The 25,266-nt window shown below is 41.7% G+C and overlaps 1 protein-coding gene across 1 annotated transcript in view; it reads left to right on the top strand.

Moving 5' to 3' along the window:
• The window catches only part of RARRES1 (retinoic acid receptor responder 1), a 58,349-nt gene that overhangs the window by 8,206 nt on the left and 24,877 nt on the right, over positions 1 to 25,266 (top strand). Inside the window, exons 2-4 of the mRNA XM_044251688.1 lie at positions 6,769 to 6,831; positions 8,457 to 8,640; positions 12,023 to 12,159. Coding sequence (XP_044107623.1) covers positions 6,769 to 6,831; positions 8,457 to 8,640; positions 12,023 to 12,159 — 384 coding nt within the window. The remainder of the gene's footprint in view (positions 1 to 6,768; positions 6,832 to 8,456; positions 8,641 to 12,022; positions 12,160 to 25,266) is intronic.

Below are 25,266 nucleotides of genomic sequence, written 5' to 3'. Positions count from 1 at the left end.
TCTCGGCTTCTCGCAGTCCCAGGCCTCCTCAGAGATTTCTTCACCTGCGCTGGCTCCTATTCCCCTATATACCTTACCTGAAATAGCGCATCCTGGGCTCCTTACAAAAGCTCAGATCATCTTCACTTACGCACTGGTTGGGGGTTGTTGTGTCCTCAGAGAAGATGCACCGAAGTCCTAACCCATGCACCTGTGCATCTGACCTTCCCTGGACATACAGTCTCTGTGGATATAATCAGATTAAGATGAGGCTGTGCTGCATTAGGGCCCCGAATCCAAGGACGGATGTCCTTAGAGGAAGACCACGTGAGGGAAAGATGCTATTTAGAGAGCCGAGGGGTGCCTGGGTGGCTCAGTGGGTTAGGCCTCTGCCTTTGGCTCAGGTCAGGATCTCCACTTTCTGGGATCGAGCCCCGCATTGGGCTTTCTGCTCAGTAGGGAGCCTGCTTCCCCGCCTCTCTCTGCCTGCTTTTCTGCCTGCTAAGTGATCTCTCTCTCTCTGCCAAATAAATAAAATCCTAAAAATAATTAAATATATAAATACAGAGCCGAGACTGAAATGCTGCAGCTGTGAGCTGAGGAGAAGTCAAGGACTTCTGGCTGCCACCAGGAACCAGGGAGAGGCAAGGAGGAATTCTGCCCAGACCCCAGAGGGGGCACAGCCCTGACAACACCTTGATTTTGAGCTGTAGCCTTCAAAGCTGTGAGAGTATCCGTTTCTGTGGAGGCAGCCAATTTGTGGTACTTTGTTATGGCTGCCCTAGGAAACTGACACACATGCCCAGCCCTGTCCTTCCAGAAGGTTCGGGTGGTCTTGTCTGTAGGAACCATGGTTATAAGCACCGTGTGTCTCCCTCCCTTTCCTCTAGCCCCCTCAGGCACACATTCAAGAGCTTTCTTTCCACCCTCTCTTAGAGGTTGCTGGCCCGGTTCAGCTTCTGTGCCGTGTGGGGGCAGAGCAGCGGTCGGAAGCTGGGCGTTATTGCTTACTAGCTTTTGACTGTGGGTGGTTGACTCCATTTCTTCATTCTTAAAATGGAGCAATGACTGTATCTACCCAAAATGGCTTTGGGGATGTGTGAACACACAGGTGGTGTAGAACCCCAAGGAGCATGTAGTGAGAGCCTGTTATATGCATCCTGCCTTTATCATTTTTTCTTTCCCTGTGGCTAGCAGGACTACAAGCATGCAGTCAATGCTCGAGACCAATTGGCTAAGGATTTGAGGAGCATGTCTCTTACCCTCTCCCCCAAAATGTAGTCTACCAAGTCCAGTCCTCCTTCGTACACTTTCCTTTGAACACTTTCTCAAACAGGACTTTAAGATTTTTTTTTAATTTTGCACAGAGAGAGAGAGATCACAAGTAGGCAGAGAGGCAGGCAGAGAGAGAGGGGGGAGCAGGCTCCCTGCTGAGCAGAGAGCCCAATGTGGGACTCGATCCCAGGACCCTGGGATCATGACCTGAGCCGAAGGCAGAGGCTTTAACCCACTGAGCCACCCAGGCGCCCCTCAAACAGTACTTTAAAAGCAGTCTGTTTGCCTCCCTACTGCAAGGGAAGCCCAAAATCCAAGTGCTGCTCCTTCCCTTAAGAGCCCGTTGTGAGGCTCGGCATGTGGAAAGTGCACATGGGAGGGGGCTGCCTTTCCTCATGGCCAGTGGGGGTAAAACCAAGAAACCTGGAAAACAAGACAGATTAGATTATAATCCACATCATTAGTGGTCCCTGATTATAAAGCTGTTTGTTCTAGGCTACAGCCCATAAATCCTCTTTTATACATAATTAAAAAGAAATCTGTAGCAAAGAACTGCTAATTCGTCCCTTCAGGTTATGCATTCACACAGTCGTTTGCTTTGTTTTTGGACTTCCCCTTTCTATAAAGGGCCAATATTCTGGAAAATATTAGAACAGCAGGTAGTGCCTCTTGTTGTGTTTGAAGAAACAGATAAGACTTCCAAATCTGTCTCCCACTTGGACAGTTTAGCATTGGGGGAGAGTATGTGGGGGAGAAGGAAGGGCATAAGCACCATGACCAGCTATATTCCAGGAACGCTCCTTCCCTCAGGGAAGCCGGAACTGTTGTCACCTTTCCCAGAAGTAAACTCTTTAAAAAAAAAAAATACCTATTTAGCTTTTTTTTCTTTATAATAGCTATGAATGGACGGATTAGCTTTGCCCCATGCAGCTGTAGCAAGCCAAGAGCCAGCTGTGGAGGGAGGATCACCCAATGGGGAGAGTTGGGCTCCTTATGATGGGGTGAGGACATCCATGCTCAGCTACTTTGGACTTAGCATTTTTAAATGACTTTCTATCTTTTTAAAGGCCTGTTCGTGGGCTCTCCGTCTTGGGTCCAAAGCTGAGGGAGAACCACACCTCATTTCGGGAGCCGTTTTTGTCTTTGGTCCATGGAGGCTCCTTCTGGAATTTGTTCTGTATCCCCGTTCCCCCACCTTCCATGGGCCACCATCAAAAAAGTCAGATGTGTATTCATCTGTTTGTCTGTATTCTTACAAAAGGTATTGTTGGGTTTGTGTGCAAATTTTTATTTAGACAATTTTTTGTAACTGGTTTTATGCTGTACATACGTTTCTGTTTTCACTCTCAGAATTTCGGATCCATTACATTGCTGTATGTCAGCTAGTTTGCTCCCTGTCGCCCCGAATGGCACTCTGTGGCCGGTACCCCCATTTTACTGCCCACCCTCCGGGGATGGACACCAGAGTGCCTCCAGCTCCCCCTTACACATACGGTGCCTCGAGGAACCTCCTGCTGTGAGGCCCCAGGAACCAGCGTCCCAGTTCCTGTGGGCTGTGAACCAGAGGTGGATTAGCTAGCTTGCAAGGCGTGTGTAAGCGTGATGTGACCACGCCAGCCAGACTGTCCCCGAGCCAGGCTACATCAGACTTCTCTCAGTCAGCCCCCAAACCCGTCCCGCAGTTAGCCCTAGACACTTTCTAATGTATTGCCAGTGATGTTACGGAGATACCTCATGGCTTAATTTGCATTTCTCTGATTACTCATGAGTTTGAACTGGCCTTCAGAGCTCTGTTAGCATAGTTAGGACATGTGGGGTGCTCAGCGCAGTCCCCCACACAGACCCACTAGGGTAGCTGTTGTTCTCTAAATACAAGCATTGTTTAAATGATGGTTGGTGTACTAATGTCCTAATATAAAACTTACATTCTAGTGGTTATTTCTGCTCTGGAATTACATTCAGTGTTTGCCTTCTACTGTGGCCCTCCTATCTGCCCACCGTGTATTTCTCCCCATTTCCACCATCCCCACCTTGGTTCATCCACGACCCTCTGCTCTCCTCCTGCAGTCTCTGTGCCCCGTGCTCACTCTGGACACCTCCTTACTCCAGCTGCAGCTCGCCACACTCCAGTACAAGGATCTTTTGAAAATCTCTTCCGTCTATCCTGGCTTCCTATTTCTCTGCCGATAAAATCCTTACCGTAGCCTCCTTATCCTGGCTCCCTGCCCTCTGGCCCCAGTGGCAGCTCCTCGGGGAACTTCCGCCCCACCGTTGCTTCCCCGTGGGATGACTGGCCTGTACTGCTTCCTCTGCCCTAGTCAATTCCCTCTTAATCTTCACAGTTCCATTTAGAGGTCACTTCCCCAATCCTGAGACTAAATCAGTCCTCCAGGTATCCTTTCACAGCTCTTGAGTCATCTATAATCACATGGTCAGTTCCAAAGGGATCTCTTTGAAGTCCTTCTCCTCCTACACCCCCCACCCCCGCACTGCGCTGAGGGCCCAGGGTACCACTGCGTTGTCGCCCCATGTTCCAGCACCTAGCACTGCACTCTGAGCTCCTGCGGTGGTTGTCCAACAGAGGCCTCTTTACTGCATAACAGTTGTAATCAAAGAAAGCCAGAGGGAAACACAGCCCTGCAACGGCCAGGGGGCACGAGACACTCACTCTGTCCCCGATGGAGCCCAGGCTGGCTGGTGCTGCTCACCGGGCTTATCTCCGGAGGAGCAGCCAAGTGGCCCCCCAGGAGCTGTGACTCATGCCAGGAAGGAGGAAGAGGCCCTTGTGGGAGATAAAAGCTCTGCTCTTGGTAACTGATAAAGTGCAACCAAAAATACAAAAATCTTATTTTGGACCAAATGTAGACGCTTTTAAGAGTGCCTGATTAAAATAAGGAAATCAAATCAGCAAGGCAAATAACTCTTCAAAAGGCCAGACTCCATTCTGACTCAGCTCACAGCCTTTGTTAATCGAGTTCTGTTTGTTTCCCTACACAGAGTACGTACTGATACCTCCTTTTTCCTCTGTGTGTTTCAAAAAACTGTTTTCAAATACTATCTTAAGTAGGTCATTTAAAATATGCACGGTTTTATCAAGGATGAGGAAGACTTTTGTTAATCCTTTCCTATGGCAAATAATCACCACCCCCCATGCATTACTGATAACGAAGTTTGATGGTCCCTGACCCTCCTATCAGAGACCCACTTGGTGGGATGGGGGAGCAGGAAGTGGGTGTAAGGGAAGGTCCTGCATGTAGCAGGTGAGAGGGCCCAGGGCTGGCACGATCAGCGTTTCAAGGCTTAGAACCTACTGGCAAGCAGAGGGGCTGCCTTCTCCGAGTTCTAGTTCGTGGTGGGTCTCACTGTGGTGTGAGAGTCAAGGGCAGCAAGCCCACCATTCCTCCCGTTCCTTTAACTTGGGAAGCGAAGACCCCAAAGTAGAGAAGTCTTGGAGACAGGGGCCATGAACCGCCTTATCCCGTGACTTCCATACAGATCTCAGACCCATCTACCACTCACCGGGAGCTTCAGGCGCAAGTAAACCAAACAAAGCAACCTTGAGTCCGTGTTACCATTCTTCCCTAGCCTGGAACTTGGGCCAGACTCTAATTTCCAGCATGGTTCTTTCTCTCCCTCAGGTCTCTAGATTTTCCTAATGATAAAAATAGTGAAGTATATTGACCTTTTACCCTGACCTGTCTAAGGCCTTTTAATGCCCTATCTTATTCTTGACAACACCCTAAGTACTGTAGTTATGTTTGCTGGGAACTTCCTCCCTGAGTTCAGGATGAAGTTCAAAGTCCTCTTGATTTGGGGGGGGCACTTTCCAGGACCTTGTGCCCGTCTCCCCACACAGCCTTTTCTCTGGCTTCATTGCCTCCCCTGGAATGGCATTCCCTACTATTCCCACACCCATGGCCAGCCAGTACCTGCTCCTCAAAGAACCAGTTCAGGCCTCCCTATGCTTAGCGCCCTGCACATGCACAGCTTTTCGCCACACTCATGAGCACGCTATGTCTCCAGTGACTTGCCCGTTGCCACAGTAGCAGTGGGTTTCTGGTAAGGCTGGACTGGATGTTCTGTTTCTCTGCATCCCATACCTCACGCTGTGTTTGGCAGGGTAGGTGGCAAACATGGAATGAGGAAGAAGTCAGACTTGTGTATGTGAATTCTGTACATTGAACTCTATGTTTCAACTTACACCAGAACTTTTTCTTTTTTTTTTCTTTTCTTTTCTTTTTTAAAAAAATTTTTTATTTATTTGACAGTCACAAGTAGGCAGAGAGGCAGGAAGAGAGAGAGGAGGAAGCAGGCTCCCTGCTGAGCAGAGGGCCCAATGCAGGGCTCGATCCCAGGACCCTGGGATCATGACCTGAGCCAAAGGCAGAGGCTTTAAGCCAATGAACCACCCAGGTGCCCCCAGAACTTTTTCAAAATTGAAAATGAGTCCGAAGCAGATTGCCCCTGCTCTCTGCTCTGGGGGCTTCCCCACCCCCAACACAGTGACATCTGTACATTCACATGTTTCAATAGTCTTTATGTAAGTAATTGCCAGAGCATCCTATGCCTCCATTCTCTAGCTTTCCAGGATTATTTAAGGATCTAAAATAGGGATGGATGATATCTGGCATATTTAAAATAACTATCCTGTTTGGTGATTGTGTTTCTGGGCTGAGATTCAAAGAAAATCGGTATTTCCAGAGTCTTATTTGATGGCAAATGGAATGAAGTCCTTCTAAACAGTTAAAATTGCCTCAGTGATATGACTTTGTCAAGTCTAAAACTGTGCCTTGGAGTGGATGACAAGTTGAAAAGGCTGCATGTGCATTTCCAGAGTTCAGAAATATACCCGCTGATGAAGCCACCCGGGAGGGAGAGGCATATGTCTGAGGGTCTTCAGTGTCTGTACTCCATCCTATCCCAGACCTCCAGCCTCAGGGGCAGGTCCCCTCTGCCTGCAGGGTCTGAGGGTGCGTTGGAGCTGAGGCACCTTAGTGAAAGTAGCCACTTCTGCCCACACCCCCGCTTCTTCATTTACCACCATCTGAAAACCCATTATCCATAATGGGGTGCACCATTGTGCCATCTTCCCTGTTGACCATAGCCGCAAGGAGCATGAGGGCTCCCCCTGGCTGGCACCCTCCTGAATGCATGAATGCATATCCCTCCTTCTGAGGCACCACGCCCATCCACCCCACCCCCGTGTTAGGGCAGAGAGAGGCACTCCCTCCCAGCCTGACCTTTACACATCCTGTCTCACAAAGCCAACCAGCCCCCTCCATACAATCATTTTCCCTCCTCAACCCACTTTTGTGAGTAGATGTCACACTACCAAGCAGAGTATCATGACTGGAGCAAAATTTGAACTCTTTTCCCCTTGTAAAACATGATTTTATTCCGGTATAAATGCTAGGGCTACTGTTTGCATGCCCTGCTATCCCAAGAGAGTGATTCTTCAATAGCAAGATGTTAACAGAGCTTCTACTAGGCTAAGATTCCATTCCTCTGTTTCAGGTTAATCCAAAGAAGGGATGTCAGGTGGACCTGGTGTTTACCACAGATCACTATAACCCAGAGGTAAGCTGCCACCATCGCTGAAGAATCCAGTTAGCAACTCCTGTGGATTTATTTTTTTTTAAAGGTGAAAGTCTGAATGTATAGTGACCTGGAGGTTAGCTTCTGGTTTGGGTTTTTTTTTTAATGCGTTGTTTTGTGTTCTCAAGAATTGAAGAGCAGAGCTAACAGGAACCCACGATTGAACGCCTTCAACTCCATGGCCTTATGCAAGACTGCATTTAAAACAGTCCCAGAGCCACCATCCCCTCCTTCCTTTGCCCCTGGGAGGGAATTTCACAGTTCCTTTGGTGCCCCCTCCTCACACCTCTAAATGCTTAGAATGACTCACTCCCAAATGTCAACCTGTTCCTCTTCTGTCAGCTCTTGACATTTTCTTAGCAGGCCAGCTTCACATGAGGCCAATTCCACGAGCTCCCATACAGAAGTATTCTCTAAAACACAGAGCAATGTATGCCGCAGGCATTATTAATGTCTCTAGAATCCTGACCAAGTCAGGCCATGGTTTGCCAAGTTTCCTTTACCTGATATTAAGAAGAGAGTAAACAGAAGACTCATACCCAAATTAGAACCAGATGAGCTGCCATGTGCTGGGCTGAGCTGGGAGTCAGCAGCTGGAACTTGGGTGGACAGACCAGCCCAGATGCTGTCTATGCGGTGCTGATTCAAAGCAGGCAGCATCCCATTCAAGTGTCTCAGGGGGTTTGGGTGGGGCCATGACTAGTGGCCCATGAACTTCCTCAAATTCTAGGCTTAGTGGTGATGGTCTGAGCATATGTGCATTTTTCTGGGAATATATTCTGGCTTTTTTTGTTGTTGGGGTAAGGAGTTTGTGACTGGTGAGGATGAAGAAGAACTGTCCTGTGGTTGAGTCATACATTTAATGTTTATTTGAAGCATCTAACTGTCCACCTCCAAGTGTCTCTGGACTGGAAGAAAAGTGAGGGGACGATCCCAGAGTACTCAGTATGTCTGTGTTTAAATATAAATACAAACAGACATCCCTTGGATTGGTCCAATTTGGGTGCCATTTGCCTCCATTCCTTCCAAATTAGATCTTGAAGTAGAGAGATGGAGTTAGTATAGAGCCAGGTTTTGGCATCAGATAGATATGAACTCAACTCCTGGCTTAGCATTTACTAGCTGGGAGACCTTGGAGTAAGTTCCTCCTTAGACTTCAGTATCTTCATCTGTAAAGTTGGCATCAGAGAGCCGAATCCATAAGGCAGTATGAGGATGTTGTCACTTTTTTTAATGGGAACCAACTTCATCTTTTGGTTCAAGTTAGCAAGCTTGAGGTCCAGCTAAGCATTATGTTGGTGCACAGTAGAAAAACTACCTACTGTCCTTGAGGTTGGAACCAAGCAGTACTCAATAGGCACCAACAATCTTTCTTTCAGATAGGCCCAGCATTATTGTATAAGGGCATTGTCGGAAAGCAGGAGTTTAAATGACAGCAAAGAGGAAGGACCACTGTGTTCAGAAATCACTTTCCACAAAGCCAAGACCACTGCATCTATATTGATGCCACATACGAGGAACTTCTCGATCCTGTGTGTAGCTGTGTATTGGGGTCAGTGGGCAGTGATAAGTAGCCATTCTGTTTAATCCCAAAATCTTTATTTCAGGTTGGTGAGGAGCATTTGGGGAAATGTTCTGCTCGAGTATTTTTCAGGAACCAGAAACCCAGACCAGCTATTAATGTGACTTGTACACGGCTCATTGAGAAGAACAAAAGACAAGAAGAGGATTACCTGCTTTATAAGCACATGAAGCAACTTAAAACTCCCCTGGATGTCACCAGCATACCTGGTATGAACCAGTGTCTGGAATTTCTGTATTAGGGAATGGATGTAATGACTAAATCCTAAATAGAATGATCATGTACATGTTTATCCCCAAAATGGCACTTTAATTCATCTATAGAATGTGGTACACCTCTTTATTTAAAAAAAAAATAACTCAGAATTATTATTTTCCTGTTGTTCATCTCCAGGACAATATGGTAACTCCATCAAGAGCTCTTGGTGCCCTTTTAATCTCCCCACTGTGCATCCCAGACAAGGGTCAGGGTGAGAGCTCAACCTTCAAAGAAGAGGTAGAGTTGCTACAGGAGAGGCACGTAGCAGGGAAGTTCTCAGGACTGAACCCAGAGTGAGGCGACATTTCTAAAGATTTGCAGTGTTGGCCTTGGAATCGTACGTGATGAGGCACCATTGCCAGACCCCCACGATGCCCACCGCAGACGTCCATGCAGAGCTGGGTGAGCCAGCTGTCTCGGGGCCTTGCTGGGAGGCTGCAGCAGAACCAAGTTTGTCTCACTTAGGTCAAGAGCTAATGGGCAGTGGTGCCATCTTTAATAAGAAATGAGCCCGGCCCTCCGAAGTGACTCAGCTGAAGTGAAGCAGAACTCATGCTTTCTGACCTCAGCACTATTGAGTGCATGTGTGGGCAGTAGCTGAGACTCAGCACTTACTGGCAAATCCAATTTGCAAAACCACAAAAGTCATCTCTGGACTTGTGCTTGGGTATTAAGCTTGACATCTGACCAGTGTAGCACTCTGCATCCCATGCTCTCTCCCGGCTCCCTCGTTTGCCCAGAGACTGTAATGGACCCATGTCCGCATGGCAGGACCTGTGGTCTCCACTCCTGAGAGCATCTGTGCCCCTCTCCATTTGTCAAGACTAAGTGTTCTTAAAAACCTGCATATAGAATACTGCTCCTTGCCTTTCTAAAATTCAGAAACTTGGGTGTTTCCCATAGTCATTCTCTAACAACTTAGCTTGAATCCTGTCCCAGAGAATTATGAAAGACAATTCAGAATCTTGAAATTTCCTTACGTTTAGTACTGTGTGAAATAAATGAGCTCATAACTGATGCTTACAATCTACAGTTATTTAGGGATTTCCTCCCTTTCACATTAGCTGGGGAAATAAGATTTTATATAGTCTCCTTAAAGCACAAATTTTAGAAACTGTAATAGGACCTTTTCTTCGAATATTTGCTACAGGATCACTACATTTTGGATACTTTTTAATCATGAAGTAAACTGAATTTTGTTCAATTAATATGTCCTATATGCCCACAAGGATCATTCTGTAACAATCTAACTTGTGTGGCATAAAGCTCCAAAAACTTACTTTAATAGAGGGCACCTTTTTGTTAACAATTTATAAGTTCTGTTGTCACTTTAAGTTCAGTGGAGGCATATAATGGTACTATTTATAGCCTATCTCTGTATACAAAATTATTAAAACTGTAAGGGTTTGGTTTTAGACAAGAGTGAGTCAGAACTGTGGCGCCATCCTCAGATTGGCCAGTTCGGATCTCAGCAGCCTCTGTTCCGTACGCAGTCAGTCCGGGGTGCTAGGCTTCTGGAGGGCAGCGTTCTCTACAACTGATGGGGGAGGCCATCTAATCTGTTTCAGGATATCCTCACTCCACACTATTTTTCCCCTAAAGAGGTGGTCGTTTGGTTTTTGTGACAAGTACAACTTTCACTTTTCTAATGAATTTACAAACTTCCTTTAGTTGAGCCCAAGTACGCTACAGAAGAAAATCCTGAAGACCTGGGAACCACCAGCCCAGGGTCCAGCCACCTAAAGGAGTCTGCAACAGGGTTGTCAGCCATCCTTGTTATTCCCAGTGTTCAGTGTAACTAACTTGCCTACTAGCGATGGCTTTGTTGAGCCCACAGGAGCACTCTGAGATGAGTCCTGTGATGGGTGGCTAGATGAAGGAAGCTTTCACTCTTTCCGCTCCCACCCCCACATGCACCACAGGAGTCCAAGGCTCAGCTCAAACCTCTTCTCGGTGAAGCTTTTCCCAGATTCCTCCCGCCCAAAGAAACCTCTCCCTTCCCTATGCTCTGTCAGCATTTTGATCTTCCTCCTCTTGAGGCAGGTATCAGCTGTGTTTCTGCAGTGTCAGCGAGTGGAGGGTAGGGACCCATCTTTGGGTCTCTCACAGCACCCACACAATCCATGAATGCTCCTTGAATTGACTAGCATTATAAACCAGCCAAGTCAAGTTCCACCTGTACAGAGAAGAATTTATGCTAAAGATTATTCTTCCAAGAAGGATTAGTTTCCTGATAAGTTTGTTATTTGTTATTCCTCACATATTATATATTTTTTTATTTTTTGTTTTCAGCATAACAGTATTCATTATTTTTTCACCACACCCAGTGCTCCATGCAATCTGTGCCCTCTATAATACCCACCACCTGGTACCACGACCTCCCACCCCCGCCCCTTCAAACCCCTCAGATTGTTTTTCAGAGTCCATAGTCTCTCATGGTTCACCTCCCCTTCCAATTTCCCCCAACTCCCTTCTCCTCTTAACCCCCCTTGTCCTCCATGCTATTTGTTATGTTCCACAAATAAGTGAAACCATATGATAATTGGCTCTCTCTGCTTGACTGATTTCACTCAGCATAGTCTCATATTATTATTGAGCCTTTATTTAAACTGAGAATAGCTCCACCAAATTGCATAAAAGGATGGTCCATGAACAGTTATCTTATAAATTAATTATGTGCTAAAATTTGAGTTCCTAAAAGTCACAAAAGGTGATTTATTAATCATTGTATCCCCACCTCTAGCAGTTTCTGATATAAAGTAGGTTTTTATAAATACGTGTTGAAATGAAAAGATTGCAGTTCCAAAAACAATACCACAGGGGAAAACCCACTTGATTTCTTCATGTGGTCAAAATCAGTGACAGAGATACTGGCAATTCACTGATTAGCTTTAAAGCCAATGATTAGTGAAGGACAAAGATATTGAGCAATCGGCAAAGAACATTGCATGGACTTGTAAACCCAGACTAGAAGGTAATGTGGAGAAGATACTTGATAGACTTTTCAATCTAATTTTAAAATGCTTCTCAACTAAGAAGACTTTAACTTTGAATATCATTCTAGCTCTTACTTTGCATCAATATGGTACAACAAATAGCCCTTCATTTTTTTAGAGTAGCTTTACCCAGTTGGTTGTATGTACTGAAGCACGGGAATCTCTGTATGATGTAGAAACATAAGAACAATCATGTGTCCAGCACAAGGTCTTGCTGTAAGAGAGGTCTGATGTGGCTGAGTTTACGCTCCTATTCATTCCTAAACATGTGAAATTGTGTCTCCAAAATGCCATAACGAAAAGGTGCTTTTATTTTTTCTTTTTTCTTCCCTCTCAGATAGTCACGGACATATTGATCCCTCTCTGAGACCCATTTGGGATTTGGCTTTTCTTGGCAGCTCTTACGTGATGTGGGAAAAGACAACCCAGTTTTTACACTACTACATGGCACAGATCAGCAGTGTTAACCAATGGGTAAGGAAAAAAAAACCCCTGAAAATTAATTTTATGTCATAAGAGATACAAGCAGAGCAGATTTCTAAGACTAAGTTATTCTGAATTTCTAGTTTTACGGAAACAGTTTTACTTGCTGTCATTTACTTGCATGTCATTCATTCAGTAAATATGTCCATGCCTGCAATGGACCAGGTATAGTTTTAAAGAATGTGGATTTAGCAGTGAACAAAAAAGCACGGTATAGCTGCCCTCACTGAAATTAATTTTGGTGAGGGAAGAGAAAGATAGTGAACTAATAAACAGTTATTATGTGTCAAATGGTGCTATTAAGCACAACGGGAAAAATCAGGGAGAAGGGAATACAAGGGAGTGATAGAATTGCTACTTATATCTTCTCAAGTAAGTCCCCTCTAATTTGAGCAGGGATAACAGTGAAGCAGAGGCCTAGGGGCAGTGAGTGAGCCATGCCTCCATAAAGGAAGAGGATTTCAGGCAGGAGGAACTGAGGGTAACAATGTGGCTGATGGGCTGGAGAAGTAGCCATGGGACTACTGTGATTGAAACAGAGTCAGCAAGGGAGTGTGCCAGGAGATGAAATCAAATGGGGAGGACCAGTTCCTGTAAGGCCTCACGGGCCAGTAGAAGAACTTTGTCTTTTACTCATTAGAGCATTTTTAGCCTAGCAGTGACATGATCTGACTTACAATACCATCATTCTGGCTGCTGTGTTGAGAGCAGACCAGAGAGAGACAGCAGTGGAAGCAGGAACCCATCGAAGTGTTGGCAATAATCTAGGCAAAGCCTGGGATGTCTGGGACCAGTGGCCGCAGTTGAGGTCATGAGAAGTGTTTGTGTTCTTCATGTAGTTTGAAGTTAGGCCATCAGTTTGTTATATGGGCTAGATGGAGATCTAGCTAAGGAGAAAAGTCAAGGATGAGTCTTGGGATTTTGGCCTGAGTAACTGGAAGGATAGAGTTTTCATTCACTGATTGGGGAAGACTGCAGGGGGAACAGATCTGGGAAGAAATGAGCTTGATCCTGGGCATATAGACTAAATTCTAAATTACCATATAGATGGTATTTAAAGGTACAAGAGTGGATGACATCACAGAGAATGTGTAGATAGAGAAACGTTCTGTATGGAGTCCTGTGACACTTGTAACATCAGAGGTTTCAGATAAGAGGAAAGATATTTCAGGGATGAAGCTTGACTCTATCCTGTGCTTCCAGAGAATCCCGCCTAAAGAGGCCTGAGATTGACTATTTGATTTAGGTGGTTGGAAGTCACTGGAGAGCTCATCAAGAGCTAGCTCACTGGCACAGTGTGGGTAAAGACCTAAGTGAAGTATGTTGGGAATGACTGGGAGAAGGGAAGTGGATGCTCCATGTCTCTCAAGGAACTGAGCTCTAAAGGGGACTAACAAGAAAGCAACAGGCTGTAGCTGCAGGATGGATAAGCACAGGGTTGAAAGAGAGTTTGTTTTCTGTTGTATTTTTAGGTTGGAAAGTTTAACAGCATATTTATATGTTGGTGAGAAAAATCCAGTAGCAAGGGGCAAAGGTGGACTTGTAGGATAGGAAAGGAAGAACTGCTGGAGCTCATATCTTTGAGTAGGCAAGAGGAGAAGATCTGTCGAAGAGATGCTCTTAGAACATGGAGAGTTCACCTGGGGGGAGGGCGGCGGTGCAGTATCACAGTTGCTGACAGGAGGCTGGCTATCGTGCTGGGAGGCGTGGAAGTTCTCACTGCTTCTGTGTTCTCAGCGAAGACTCAGACAAACTCATCTTGTGGGAGCGAGGATAAGAGTGGAGGTGTTGGAATTGTGAGGGGAACTTGGCGTTCTGCAGCCCTATGGGCTCCCAGAAGGAGCTGTGCTCATGAATATAGAGGAGGGCCAGTCGTGCTGAGCTGTCGGCCTGGATAGAGTCAGGTGGGCTTAGCCCAAGCTGGACTTATTGTCAGGAAAGTAGGACATAGAGGGAGAGTGTGACATTTCCAGTCAACCAGGTCCGTTGCTTTTAAGAGAGGCAAGATGAACTACCCTTAAGGACAAATTTCTAAAATCCATTTTCTTCATGGATGGGTGAAACAGTGGATTCACCCATGGATGGATCATTAGTGAATATCTTCTGAGTACAAAGATTTGCCCGTCATCAAGTAAGCACTTTTTTAAAAAAAATTTATTTCTTTAAGTATGTTGATAGTCAATGTTATATTAGTTTCAGAGGCACAACATAGGGATCAGACACTTCTGTACGTTAGCCAGTGCTCACTGGAAAGCTGCCATTACCATCCATCACTGCGCAACATTGTTACAGTATTATTGACTGTATGCCATGTGCTGTACATTTCATCTCCATGGTTTTTTTATTTTATAACTGGAAGTTTGTACCTCTTGATTCCCTTCACCTGATACACCCATTTCCTCTATTCCCTGCCTTTCATAAACATCAGCTATCTGGCTTTATAATAATTTTATAATTGTTAAATTATAAGTAATTTACTTATAATTATATAAGTAATATATCGCTTATATAATTATTATTACATAATTTTATATTAAAAATAGAAAATATTTTTCTAGCTTTTTGTAGCTGAGTAATAAAGATACTATATATGCTATAATATTTTATAGCATATATGGATATGCTACTCCATACCATATCTTCCTTATCCATTCATCTACTGATAGACACTTACATTGCTTGCATATCTTGGTTAATTGTTAAATGATGCTACAGTGAACAAAAGGTTTGGATATCTTTTCCAGTTAGTATTGTCATTTTCTTTGGGTGAATACCAAATAATGGGAATCCTGGGTTATGTGGTATTTCTATTTTGAATTTTTTGAAGAACCTCCATACTGTTTTCCACAGTGGTTACACCAGTTGACATTCCCACCAGCAGTGTGTGAGGGTTCCCTTTTCTCCACATCCTTGCTAGCCCATGGTATTTCCTGTCTTTTTTATTTTAGCCATTCTGAGTGCTCTAAGATAATGTTTCATTGTGGTTTTGATTTGCACTTCCCTGATTATTAGTGTTGTTGAGTGTCTTTTGGCCACCTGTTATGTCTTCTTTGAAGAAATGTCTAGGGGCTCCTGGGTGGTTCAGTGGGTTAAGCCGCTGCCTTCGGCTCAGGTCATGATCTCGAGGTCCTGGGATCGAGTCCTGCATCGGGCTGTCTGCTCAGCAGGGAGCCTGCTTCCCTCTCTCTCTCTCTCTCTGCCTGCCTCTCTGTCTGCTGTGACCTCTCTCTGTCAAATATATAAATAAAATCTTTTTTTTATATATATTTTTTTCATTTTTTTCCAATTTATTTATTTTCAGAAAAACAGTATTCATTATTTTTTCACCACATCCAGTGCTCCATGCAAGCCGTGCCCTCTATAATACCCACCACCTGGTACCCCAACCTCCCACCCCCCCCGCCACTTCAAACCCCTCAGATTGTTTTTCAGAGTCCATAGTCTCTCATGGTTCACCTCCCCTTCCAATTTCCCCCAACTCCCTTCTCCTCTCTATCTCCCCATGTCCTCCATGCTATTTGTTATGCTCCACAAATAAGTGAAACCATATGATAATTGACTCTCTCTGCTTGACTTATTTCACTCAGCATAATCTCTTCCAGTCCCGTCCATGTTGCTACAAAAGTTGGGTATTCGTCCTTTCTGATGGAGGCATAATACTCCATAGTGTATATGCACCACATCTTCCTTATCCATTCGTCCCTTGAAGGGCATCTTGGTTCTTTCCACAGTTTGGCGACTGTGGCCATTGCTGCTATAAACATTGGGGTACAGATGGCCCTTCTTTTCACGACATCTGTATCTTTGGGGTAAATACCCAGGAGTGCAATTGCAGGGTCCTAGGGAAGCTCTATTTTTAATTTCCTGAGGAATCTCCACACTGTTCTCCAAAGAGGCTGCACCAACTTGCATTCCCACCAACAGTGTAAGAGGGTTCCCCTTTCTCCACATCCTCTCCAACACATGTTGTTTCCTGTTTTGTTAATTTTGGCCATTCTAACTGGTATAAGGTGATATCTCAATGTGGTTTTAATTTGAATCTCCCTGAGGGCTAATGATGATGAGCATTTTTTCATGTGTCTGATAGCCATTTGTATGTCTTGATTGGAGAAGTGTCTGTTCATATCTTCTGCCCATTTTTTGATGTGTTTGTCTGTTTCGTGTGGGTTGAGTTTGAGGAGTTCATTATAGATCCTGGATATCAACCTTTTGTCTGTACTGTCATTTGCAAATATCTTCTCCCATTCCGTGGGTTGCCTCTTTGTTGTGTTGACTGTTTCCTTTGCTGTGCAGAAGCTTTTGATTTTGATGAAGTCCCAGAAGTTTATTTTCGCTTTTGTTTCCTTTGCCTTTGGAGACGTATCTTGAAAGAAGTTGCTGTGGCTGATATCAAAGAGATTACTGCCTATGTTCTCCTCTAAGATTCTGATGGATTCCTGTCTCACGTTGAGGTCTTTTATCCATTTTGAGTTGATCTTTGTGTACGGTGTAAGAGAATGGTCGAGTTTCATTCTTCTACATATAGCTGTCCAGTTTTCCCAGCACCATTTATTGAAGAGACTGTCTTTTTTCCACTGTATATTTTTTCCTGTTTTGTCAAAGATTAATTGACCATAGAGTTGAGGGTCCATATCAGGGCTCTCTACTCTGTTCCACTGGTCTATGTGTCTGTTTTTATGCCAGTACCAAGCTGTCTTGGTGATCACAGCTTTGTAATAAAGCTTGAAATCGGGTAAGGTGATGCCGCCAGCTTTATTTAAAAAAAAAAAAAAAGAAAGAAATGTCTATTTGTGTCCTCTGCCCAATTTTAATCAGATTTTGTGTGTGTGTGTGTGAGAGAGAGAGAATGTGTGTGTTTTGGGTTGACTGAGTCCTTTATATATTTTTGGATATTAACTCCTTATCTGAGAAATCATTCTTAAATATCTTCTCCCATTCATAGGTTGACTTATGTCTTGTTGATGTTTTCCTTTGCTGTGTAAAATGTTTTTATACTGGTGTAGTACCAATAGTTTGGTTTTGCTTTTGTTTCCCTTGCCTCAGGAGACATATCCATAAATATGTTGCTAAAAGCAGTGTGCAAAACATACCATCTATGGGGATTTTTAAGAGTTTTATGGTTTCAGGTCTCACTTTAGGTGTTCAACCTATTCTGAATTTTTGTGTGTGGTTTAAGAAAGTGGTCCAGTTCCTTTCTTGTATGTCACTGTCCCATTTTCCCAACACCATTTGTTGAAAAGACTGCCTTTCCCCATTGCATATTCTTGACTCCTTTGTCATACATTAATTGACCATATAGGTGTGGTTTTATTTCTGGGCTATTTTGTTGCAATGATTTATGTGTCTGTATTTCTGTGCCAGTACCATACTGTTTTGATTACTTTGGCTTTGTAATAGTATATCTTGAGATCTGGAATTGTGATACTTCCAGTTTTGTTTTTGTCAAGATTGCTTTGGCTATTTGAGGTCTTTTGTCATTCCATACAAATTTGGGATGTATGTTCTAGTTCTGAGAAAAAATACTGTTGGTATTTTGATAGAGCTTGTATTAAATCTGTAGATTGCTTTGGGCAGTATAGACATTTCAATAATATTCTTCTCATTCATGAGCATGGTATACCTTTCCATTTGTGTTGTCTTTAATTTCTTTCATCAGTGTCTTGTAGATTTCAGTATATGGATCTTTCACGTCCTTGGTTAAGTATATTCATAGGAACTTTATTCTTTTTGACACAATTGTCAATGTTACGTTTTGTTTTGTTTTTTAAATTTCTCTTTCTGCTACTTCATTACAAGTGTATAGAAATGTAACAGATTTATGTCTGTTAATTTTGTATCCTGGAAGTTTACTGTTTATTCTAATCATTTGGAATTCTAACCATTTAGAATTAATTTATTCTAATCATTTTTTGGTGGAGTCTTTAGGGTTTTCTCTATATAGTATCATGCCATCTACAAATAGAAAGTTTCACTTCTTCCTTACCAATTTGGATGATTTTATTTCTTATCTGATTGCTACAAGTAAGGCTTCCAGTACTATGAATAAAAGTGGTGAGAGTGGACATCCTTGTCTTTGTCTTGATCTTCAGGAAACACTTCTGTTTTTCACCATTGAGTATGATGTTAGCTGTGGATTTTTCTGAGGGATATTTCCTTTAAACCCACTTTGTTGAGAGTTTTTATCATGAATGGATGTTCATGTAGGATGTATCATGTAGAATGCTTTTTCTGTATCTACAGGGATGATCATGTGGTTTTTATCCTTTCCCTTGTTGATATGATGTTTCCTGTTGGTTGATTTGCAAATGTTGAACTACTGTTGCATCCCTGGAATAAATCCCACTTGATTGTGTTGAATGATCCTTTTAATATATAGTTGATATCGGTTTGCTAATATCTGGTTAAATATTTTTACAATATTCACAAGAAATATTAGCCTTTGGTTTTCTTTTTTTCTAGTGTCTTTATCTGGTTTTGGTATCAGGATAATGCCGGCCTGATTCTGACTTTTATAAGGAGTTTTTATTACTACTGATTCAATTTTATTACTAGTTATCAGTCTGATCAAATTTTCTGTTTCTTCCTGGTTCAGTTTTGGAGAATTGTATGTTTCTAAAATTTTATCTGTTTTTTTTTTTTTTAGGTTGTCTAATGTTTGATACATACTTTTTCATAATATTCTCTTCTAATCCTTTGTGTTTTTGTGGTGTTCATGGGGGTTTTTTTGCTTCATTTCTGGTTTTATTTATTTGAATCCTCTTTTTTATTGATGACTCTATCTAAAGAGTTACAAGTTTTGTTTATCTTTTCAAAGAACCAGACCTTGGTTTTATTGATCTTTTCTGTTTCTTTGGTCACTATTTCATTTCTTTCTGCTCTAATCTTCTTATATTAGTTTTGGCTTTGTTCTTTTTTTCTAGCTCCCATAGGGGTAATCCTGTTGTTTGTGATTTTTCTTTTTTTTTTTTAATCATTGTTTTAAAAATTATTTTCCATATGAATTTCCTTTTTTTAATTTTTTTTTCATCAAAAATGATGGTCTGGGAATGCCTGGGAGGCTCAGTCAGCGAAACATCTATCTTCGGCTCAGGTTATGATCCCAGGGTCTGGGGATTGAGTCCCCCATCAGGCTCCCTACTCAGCAGGGAGCCTGCTTTTCCCTCTGCCTGCCGCTGCCCTTGCTTGTGCTCTTTCTTGCTGACAAATAAATAAAATCTTTTTAAAAAAAAAAAAGAATGGTCAGTTATTTTATTGACAGTAGTAAATTGACTAATAAAACTTAACAAAACTTTTTAAATAACAAAACTTTAAAAATAAAGCAAGACATTCCCTTGTACAGTCATTTTCTTAATTCCTTTATGCCATTTAGTAACTCTAAACAAATTTCTTTATTAACCCCCAGAATAAATCATTTCTTTCGGGAAAGGTTATTCAAGAGATACCAATTGAATTTATCTCAGATATTTGTTTATGCAGATATTCTTTCTAGTTAGCTTACTGCTAACTTAAAAAGTTCTTTTTACTTTTTAAATTATAATTTTAGTATAGTTAACAGTGTAATATGAGTTTCAGGTATAAAATGTAGTGATTCAGCAATTCTATACATTACTCAGTGCTTATCATGATATGTGCACTCTTAATCCCCATCACCTATTTCACCCATCCCTGTACCCACCTCCCCTCTGGTAACTATCACTTGGTTCTCTAGAGTTAAGAGTCTTGTTTTATTTTATTTTATTTTTTATTTTTTTTATTTTTTATAAACATATATTTTTATCCCCAGGGGTACAGGTCTGTGAATCGCCAGGTTTACACACTTCACAGCACTCACCAAAGCACACCGCCCCCACAATGTACATAACCCCACCCCCTTCTCCCAACCCCCTACCCCCAGCAACCCTCAGTTTGTTTTGTGAGATTAAGAGTCACTTATAGTTTGTCTCCCTCCCAATCCCATCTTGTTTCATTTATTCTTCTCCTACCCACTTAAGCCCCCATGTTGCATCACCACTTCCTCATATCAAGGAGATCATATGATAGTTGTCTTTCTCCGCTTGACTTATTTCGCTAAGCATGATATGCTCTAGTTCCATCCATGTTGTCGCAAATGAAGAGCCTTATTTTATTTTTTGCTCCTTTGTTTTTTGTCTCTCAAATTCTACAAATGAGTGAAATCATATGGTATTTGTCTTTCTCTGACTGACTTATTTCACCTTGCGTTATATGCCCCACCCCCCGGTCTAACCATGTTGTTACAAATGGCGATTTCATTTCTTTGTGTGGCTGAATAATATCCCACTGTGTATATATACCATTCATCTATCTATGGACAGTTGGATTGCTTCTATAATTTGGCTATTGTAAATAATGCTTCAATTAACATAGTGGTGCATCTATCTTTTCGAATTAGTGTTTTTGTATTCCTCCAGTAAATCCCCAGTAGTGGAATTACTGGATCATATGGTAATTCTATTTTTAATTTTTTGAGGAACCTCCATACTGTTTTCCATAGTCGCTGCACCAGTTTGCATTCCCACCAATAGTGCACAAGGGTTCCTCTTCTCCACATGCTTGCCAACACTTGTTGTTTCTTGAGGTTTTGATTTTAGCCATTCTGAGAGATGTTGGGTGATATTTCATTGTGGTTTTGATTAGCATTTCTCTGTTAGTTACCAACGGTGAACAACTTTTCATGTGTCTGTGGGCCATCTGGATGTCTTTTTTGGAGAAATATCTGTTCATGTTTCTGCCCATTTTTAATTGGATTATTTGGGGGTTTTCTGTGTTGAGTTGTAGAAATTCTTTATATATATATTTTTAAAGATTTTATTTATTTATTTGACAGACAGAGATCACAAGTAGTCAGAGAAGCAGGCAGAGAGAGGAGGAAGCAGGCTCCCTGCTGAGCAGAGAGCCTGATGCGGGACTCGATCCCAGGACGCTGGGATTGTGACCTGAGCTGAAGGCAGAGGCTTTAACCCACTGAGCCACCCAGGCACCCCTATATATTTTTGATACAACCCTCTATTTGATACGTCATTTGCAAATACCTTCTCCCATTCATTAGCTTAGCTTTTAGTTTTATTGATTTGCTTACTGTGCAGAGGCTCTTTATTTTGAAGTAGTCCCAGTAGTTTATTGTTGCTTTTGTTTCTGTTGCCTCAGGAGACACCTGTAAATATGTTGCTATGACCAACATCAGAGAAATTACTGCCTATGTTCTCTTTTAGGATTTTTACAGTTTCAGGTCTCACATTTATATTTTTAATCCATTTTTAGTTTACTTTTGTGTATAATGTGATAAAATGGTCCAGTTTCTTTCTTATATATAGCTGTCCAGTTTTCCCAACACAATTTATTGAAGAAACTGCCTTTTTCCTATTGTATATTCTTTCTCCTTTTATAAAAGATTAATTGACCACATAATTATGGGTATATTTCTGGGCTCTGTGTTCCATCGATCTGGATGTCTATTTTTGTGTCAATACCATACTATTTTGATTACTACAGCTTTGTAGTATATTTTGAAATCTGGGAGTGTAATCTCTTCAGTTTTGTTCTTTCTTTCCCGCCCCCCCAATATTGCTTTGGCTCTCCAGGGTCTTTTTTGTTGCTGTTGTTCCATATGAATTTTAGGACTATTTGTTCTAGTTTTGTGAAAAATGCTATTGGTATTTTGATAAGGCTTGCATTGAGTGTGTAGATTGCTGTGCATAGTACAGACATTTTAACAATATTGTTTCTTCCAATCTATGAGCATGGAATATTTTTACTTTTGTATCTGTCATCCTCAATTTCATTCACTTATTCTTTATAGTTTTCAGAGAGTAGGACTTTTACCTTTCTTAATTAACTTTATTCTTAGGTATTTTATACTTTTTGGTACAATTATAAATGGGATTGTTTTCTTAATTTCTCTTTCTGCTACTTCATTATTAGTGTATAGAAATGCAACAAATTTCTGTACATTGATTTTGTATCCTGTGACCTTATGGAATTAATTTATCAGTTCTGGTAGTTTTCTTGGTGGAGTCTTTAAGGTTATATATATATGTGTGTGTGTGTGTGTGTATAGAAATCCAAATTGGTAAAGAAGAAGTACAACTTCACTATGTACAGATGACATGATACTCTCTCTATATATTCTATAATAATAATATTCTCTCTATATAAAATATCATGTCATCTGCACATAGTGAAGTTGTACTTCTTTACCAATTTGGATACCTTTTACTAGTCTGATTGCTGCAGCTAGGGCTTCCAGTACTATGTTGAAGAAAGTGGTTATAGTGGACATCTGTCTTGTTCCTGTCTACAGGAGGAAAGCTCTCAGGTTTTCACCATTGAGTAAGATGTTAACTGTGAAGTTTTCATTTATGGCCTTTATTACATTGCAGTGTATTCCCTGTAAACCTACTTTGTTTTTCTGTACCTATTGAAATGATCATATAGTGTTTGTCCTTTCTGTTGTTGATGTAATGAATCAGTTTGATTGACTTGCAAATATTGAATGACCCTTGCATCTCAGGAATAAATCCCACTTGATCATGATGAATGCTTTTTAAAAGGTATTATTTGCGGGGGGGGGGGTGGGAGGTTGGGGTACCAGGTGGTGGGTATTATAGAGGGCACAGCTTGCATGGAGCACTGGGTGTGGTGAAAAAATAATGAATACTGTTTTTCTGAAAATAAATAAATTGGGAAAAAAAAGGTATTATTGTGGTTCTCTTTCTTTGTAGTGTCTTTATCTAGTTTTGGTATCAAGGTAATGCTTGTAAAACGAATTTGTAAGCTTTCTTTCCTCTTCTGTGTTTTGGACTAGTTGGAGAAGAATAGGTATAAACTCTTCTAAAGATTTGGTAGAATTGACCTGTGAAGCCTTCTGGTCCTGAACTTTTGTTTGTTGGGAGTTTTTTGACAACTGATTGGATTTCATTGCTGGTGATCAGTGAAAGAAAAAAAAATTTTCTTTTTTTTCCTGATTATTTTGGGAGGTTCTGTTTTTTAGGAATTGATTTCTTTTAGGTTGTCCAATTTGTTGGCATATAATTTTTCATAATATTCTTTTATAATCCTTTGTATTTTTGTGGTGTCAGTTGTTACTCCTTTTTCAGTTCTCATTTTGTTTGAGTTCTCTCTCAATCTCCCTCTCTCTCTTAATGAGTCTGACTAAAGACTTATTAATTTTGTTGATCTTTTAAAAGAACAGCTCTGGTTTCATTGGTATGTTCTATTGTTTTTTTTAGTTTCTACTTTGCTTATTTCTGCTCTAATCTTTATATTTCTTTCCTTCTACTGGTTTTGGGTTTTGTTCTTTTTCTTGCTCTTTAGATGTAAGGTTAGGTTGTTCATTTGAGATTTTTATTGCTTCTTGAGGTGGCCCTGTATAGGGTTAGACTCCCTCTTAGAACAGTTTTTGCTACATCCCCAAAATGTTTTCATTTTCATTTGTCTCCATGTATTTTTTTATTTCCTCTTTGGTTTCTTGGTTGACCCATTCATTGTTTAGGAACATGTTCTTTAACCTCCATGTATTAGTGCTCTTTCCAGATTTTTCTTATTGTTGATTTCCAGTTTCATAGCATTGTGGTCAGAAGAGATGTATGGTATGGCCTTGATCTTTTTGAATTTGTTGAGACTTGTTTTGTGGCCTACTATGTGACCTATTCTAGAGAATATTTCATGTGTACCTAAAAAGAATGTGTATTCTGCTGAGTTTTTTAATTTAATATTTTCAATGTTCCAAGATTCATTGTTTATGCACTACACCCAGTTCTCCATGCAATATGTGCCCTCCTTAATACCCTCCACCATCCCTGTCTCCTCCAAAACCCTCAGTTTGTTTCTCAGAGTCCACATCTCTCACGCTTTGTGTCCTCCTCCAATTTTCCCCACTTCACTTTTCCTTTCCTTCTCTTAATGTCCTCCAATTTATTCCTTATGCTCCACAAGTAAGTGATACCGTATGATAATCAACTCTCTCTGCTTGACTTATTTCATTCAGCATAATCTCCTCCAGTCCCTTCCATGTTGATACAAAAGTTGGGTATTCATCTTTTCTGATGGAGGCATAATATTCCATTGTATATTTGGGCCATATCTTCTTTATCCATTCGTCTGTTGAGGGGCATCTTGGCTCTTTCCACAGTTTGGTGATTGTGGCCATTGCTGCTATGAACGTTGGGGTACAGATGGCCCTTTTTTTCCCTACATCTGTATCTTTGGGATAAATACCCAGTAGTGCAATTGCAGAGTCATAGTGTAGCTCTATTTTTAATTTCTTAAAGAATTTCCACACTGTTTTCCAAAGTGGCTGCACCAACTTGCGTTCCCACCAACAGTGTAAGAGGGTTCCCCTTTCTCCACATCCTCTCCAACACTTGTTGTCTACTGTTTTGGTAATTTTGGCCATTCTAACTGGTGTAAGGTGGTATCTCAATTGAATCCCCCGGATGGCTAATGATGATGTACATTTTTTCATATGTCTGTTAGCCATTTGTATGTATTTGGAGAAGTGTCTATTCATGTCCTTTGCCCATTTTTTGACATGATTATCTGGGTTTTTTTGAGTGCTGAGTTTGAGGAGTTCTTTTTTTTTTTTAAGATTTTATTTATTTGACAGAGAGAGAGAGATAACAGGCAGAGAGGCAGGCAGAGAGAGAGGGGGAAGCAGGCTCCCTGCTGAGCAGAGCGCGATGCGGGGCTTGATCCCAGGACCTTGAGATCATGACCCGGGCCGAAGGTAGAGGCTTAACCCACTGAGCCACCCAGGTGCCCCGAGTTTGAGGAGTTCTTAATAGATCTTAGATATCAGCCCTTTGTCTGTAGTGTCCTTTGTGAATATCCTCTCGCATTCTGTGAGTTGCCACTTTGTTTTGTTGACTGTTTCCTTTGCTGTGCAAAAGGTTTTTATCTTGACAAAGTCCCATAAGTTCATTTTCACTTTATTCTACTGTTTTTGATGAAATACTCTGAATGTATGTGTTAGATCCATATGGTCCAATGAATCATTCAAAGCCACTGTTTCCTTGCTAGTTATTTGTCTGGATAACCTATCCATTTATATAGGTTAGGTGTTAAAGTACCCTACTGTTATTG

Source organism: Neovison vison, chromosome 6 (assembly GCF_020171115.1).
Source record: "Neovison vison isolate M4711 chromosome 6, ASM_NN_V1, whole genome shotgun sequence".
Taxonomy (NCBI): Eukaryota; Metazoa; Chordata; class Mammalia; order Carnivora; family Mustelidae; genus Neogale; species Neogale vison.
Note: the sequence above shows the minus strand (reverse complement) of the source record. Positions and strands in the feature narration are given on the sequence as shown.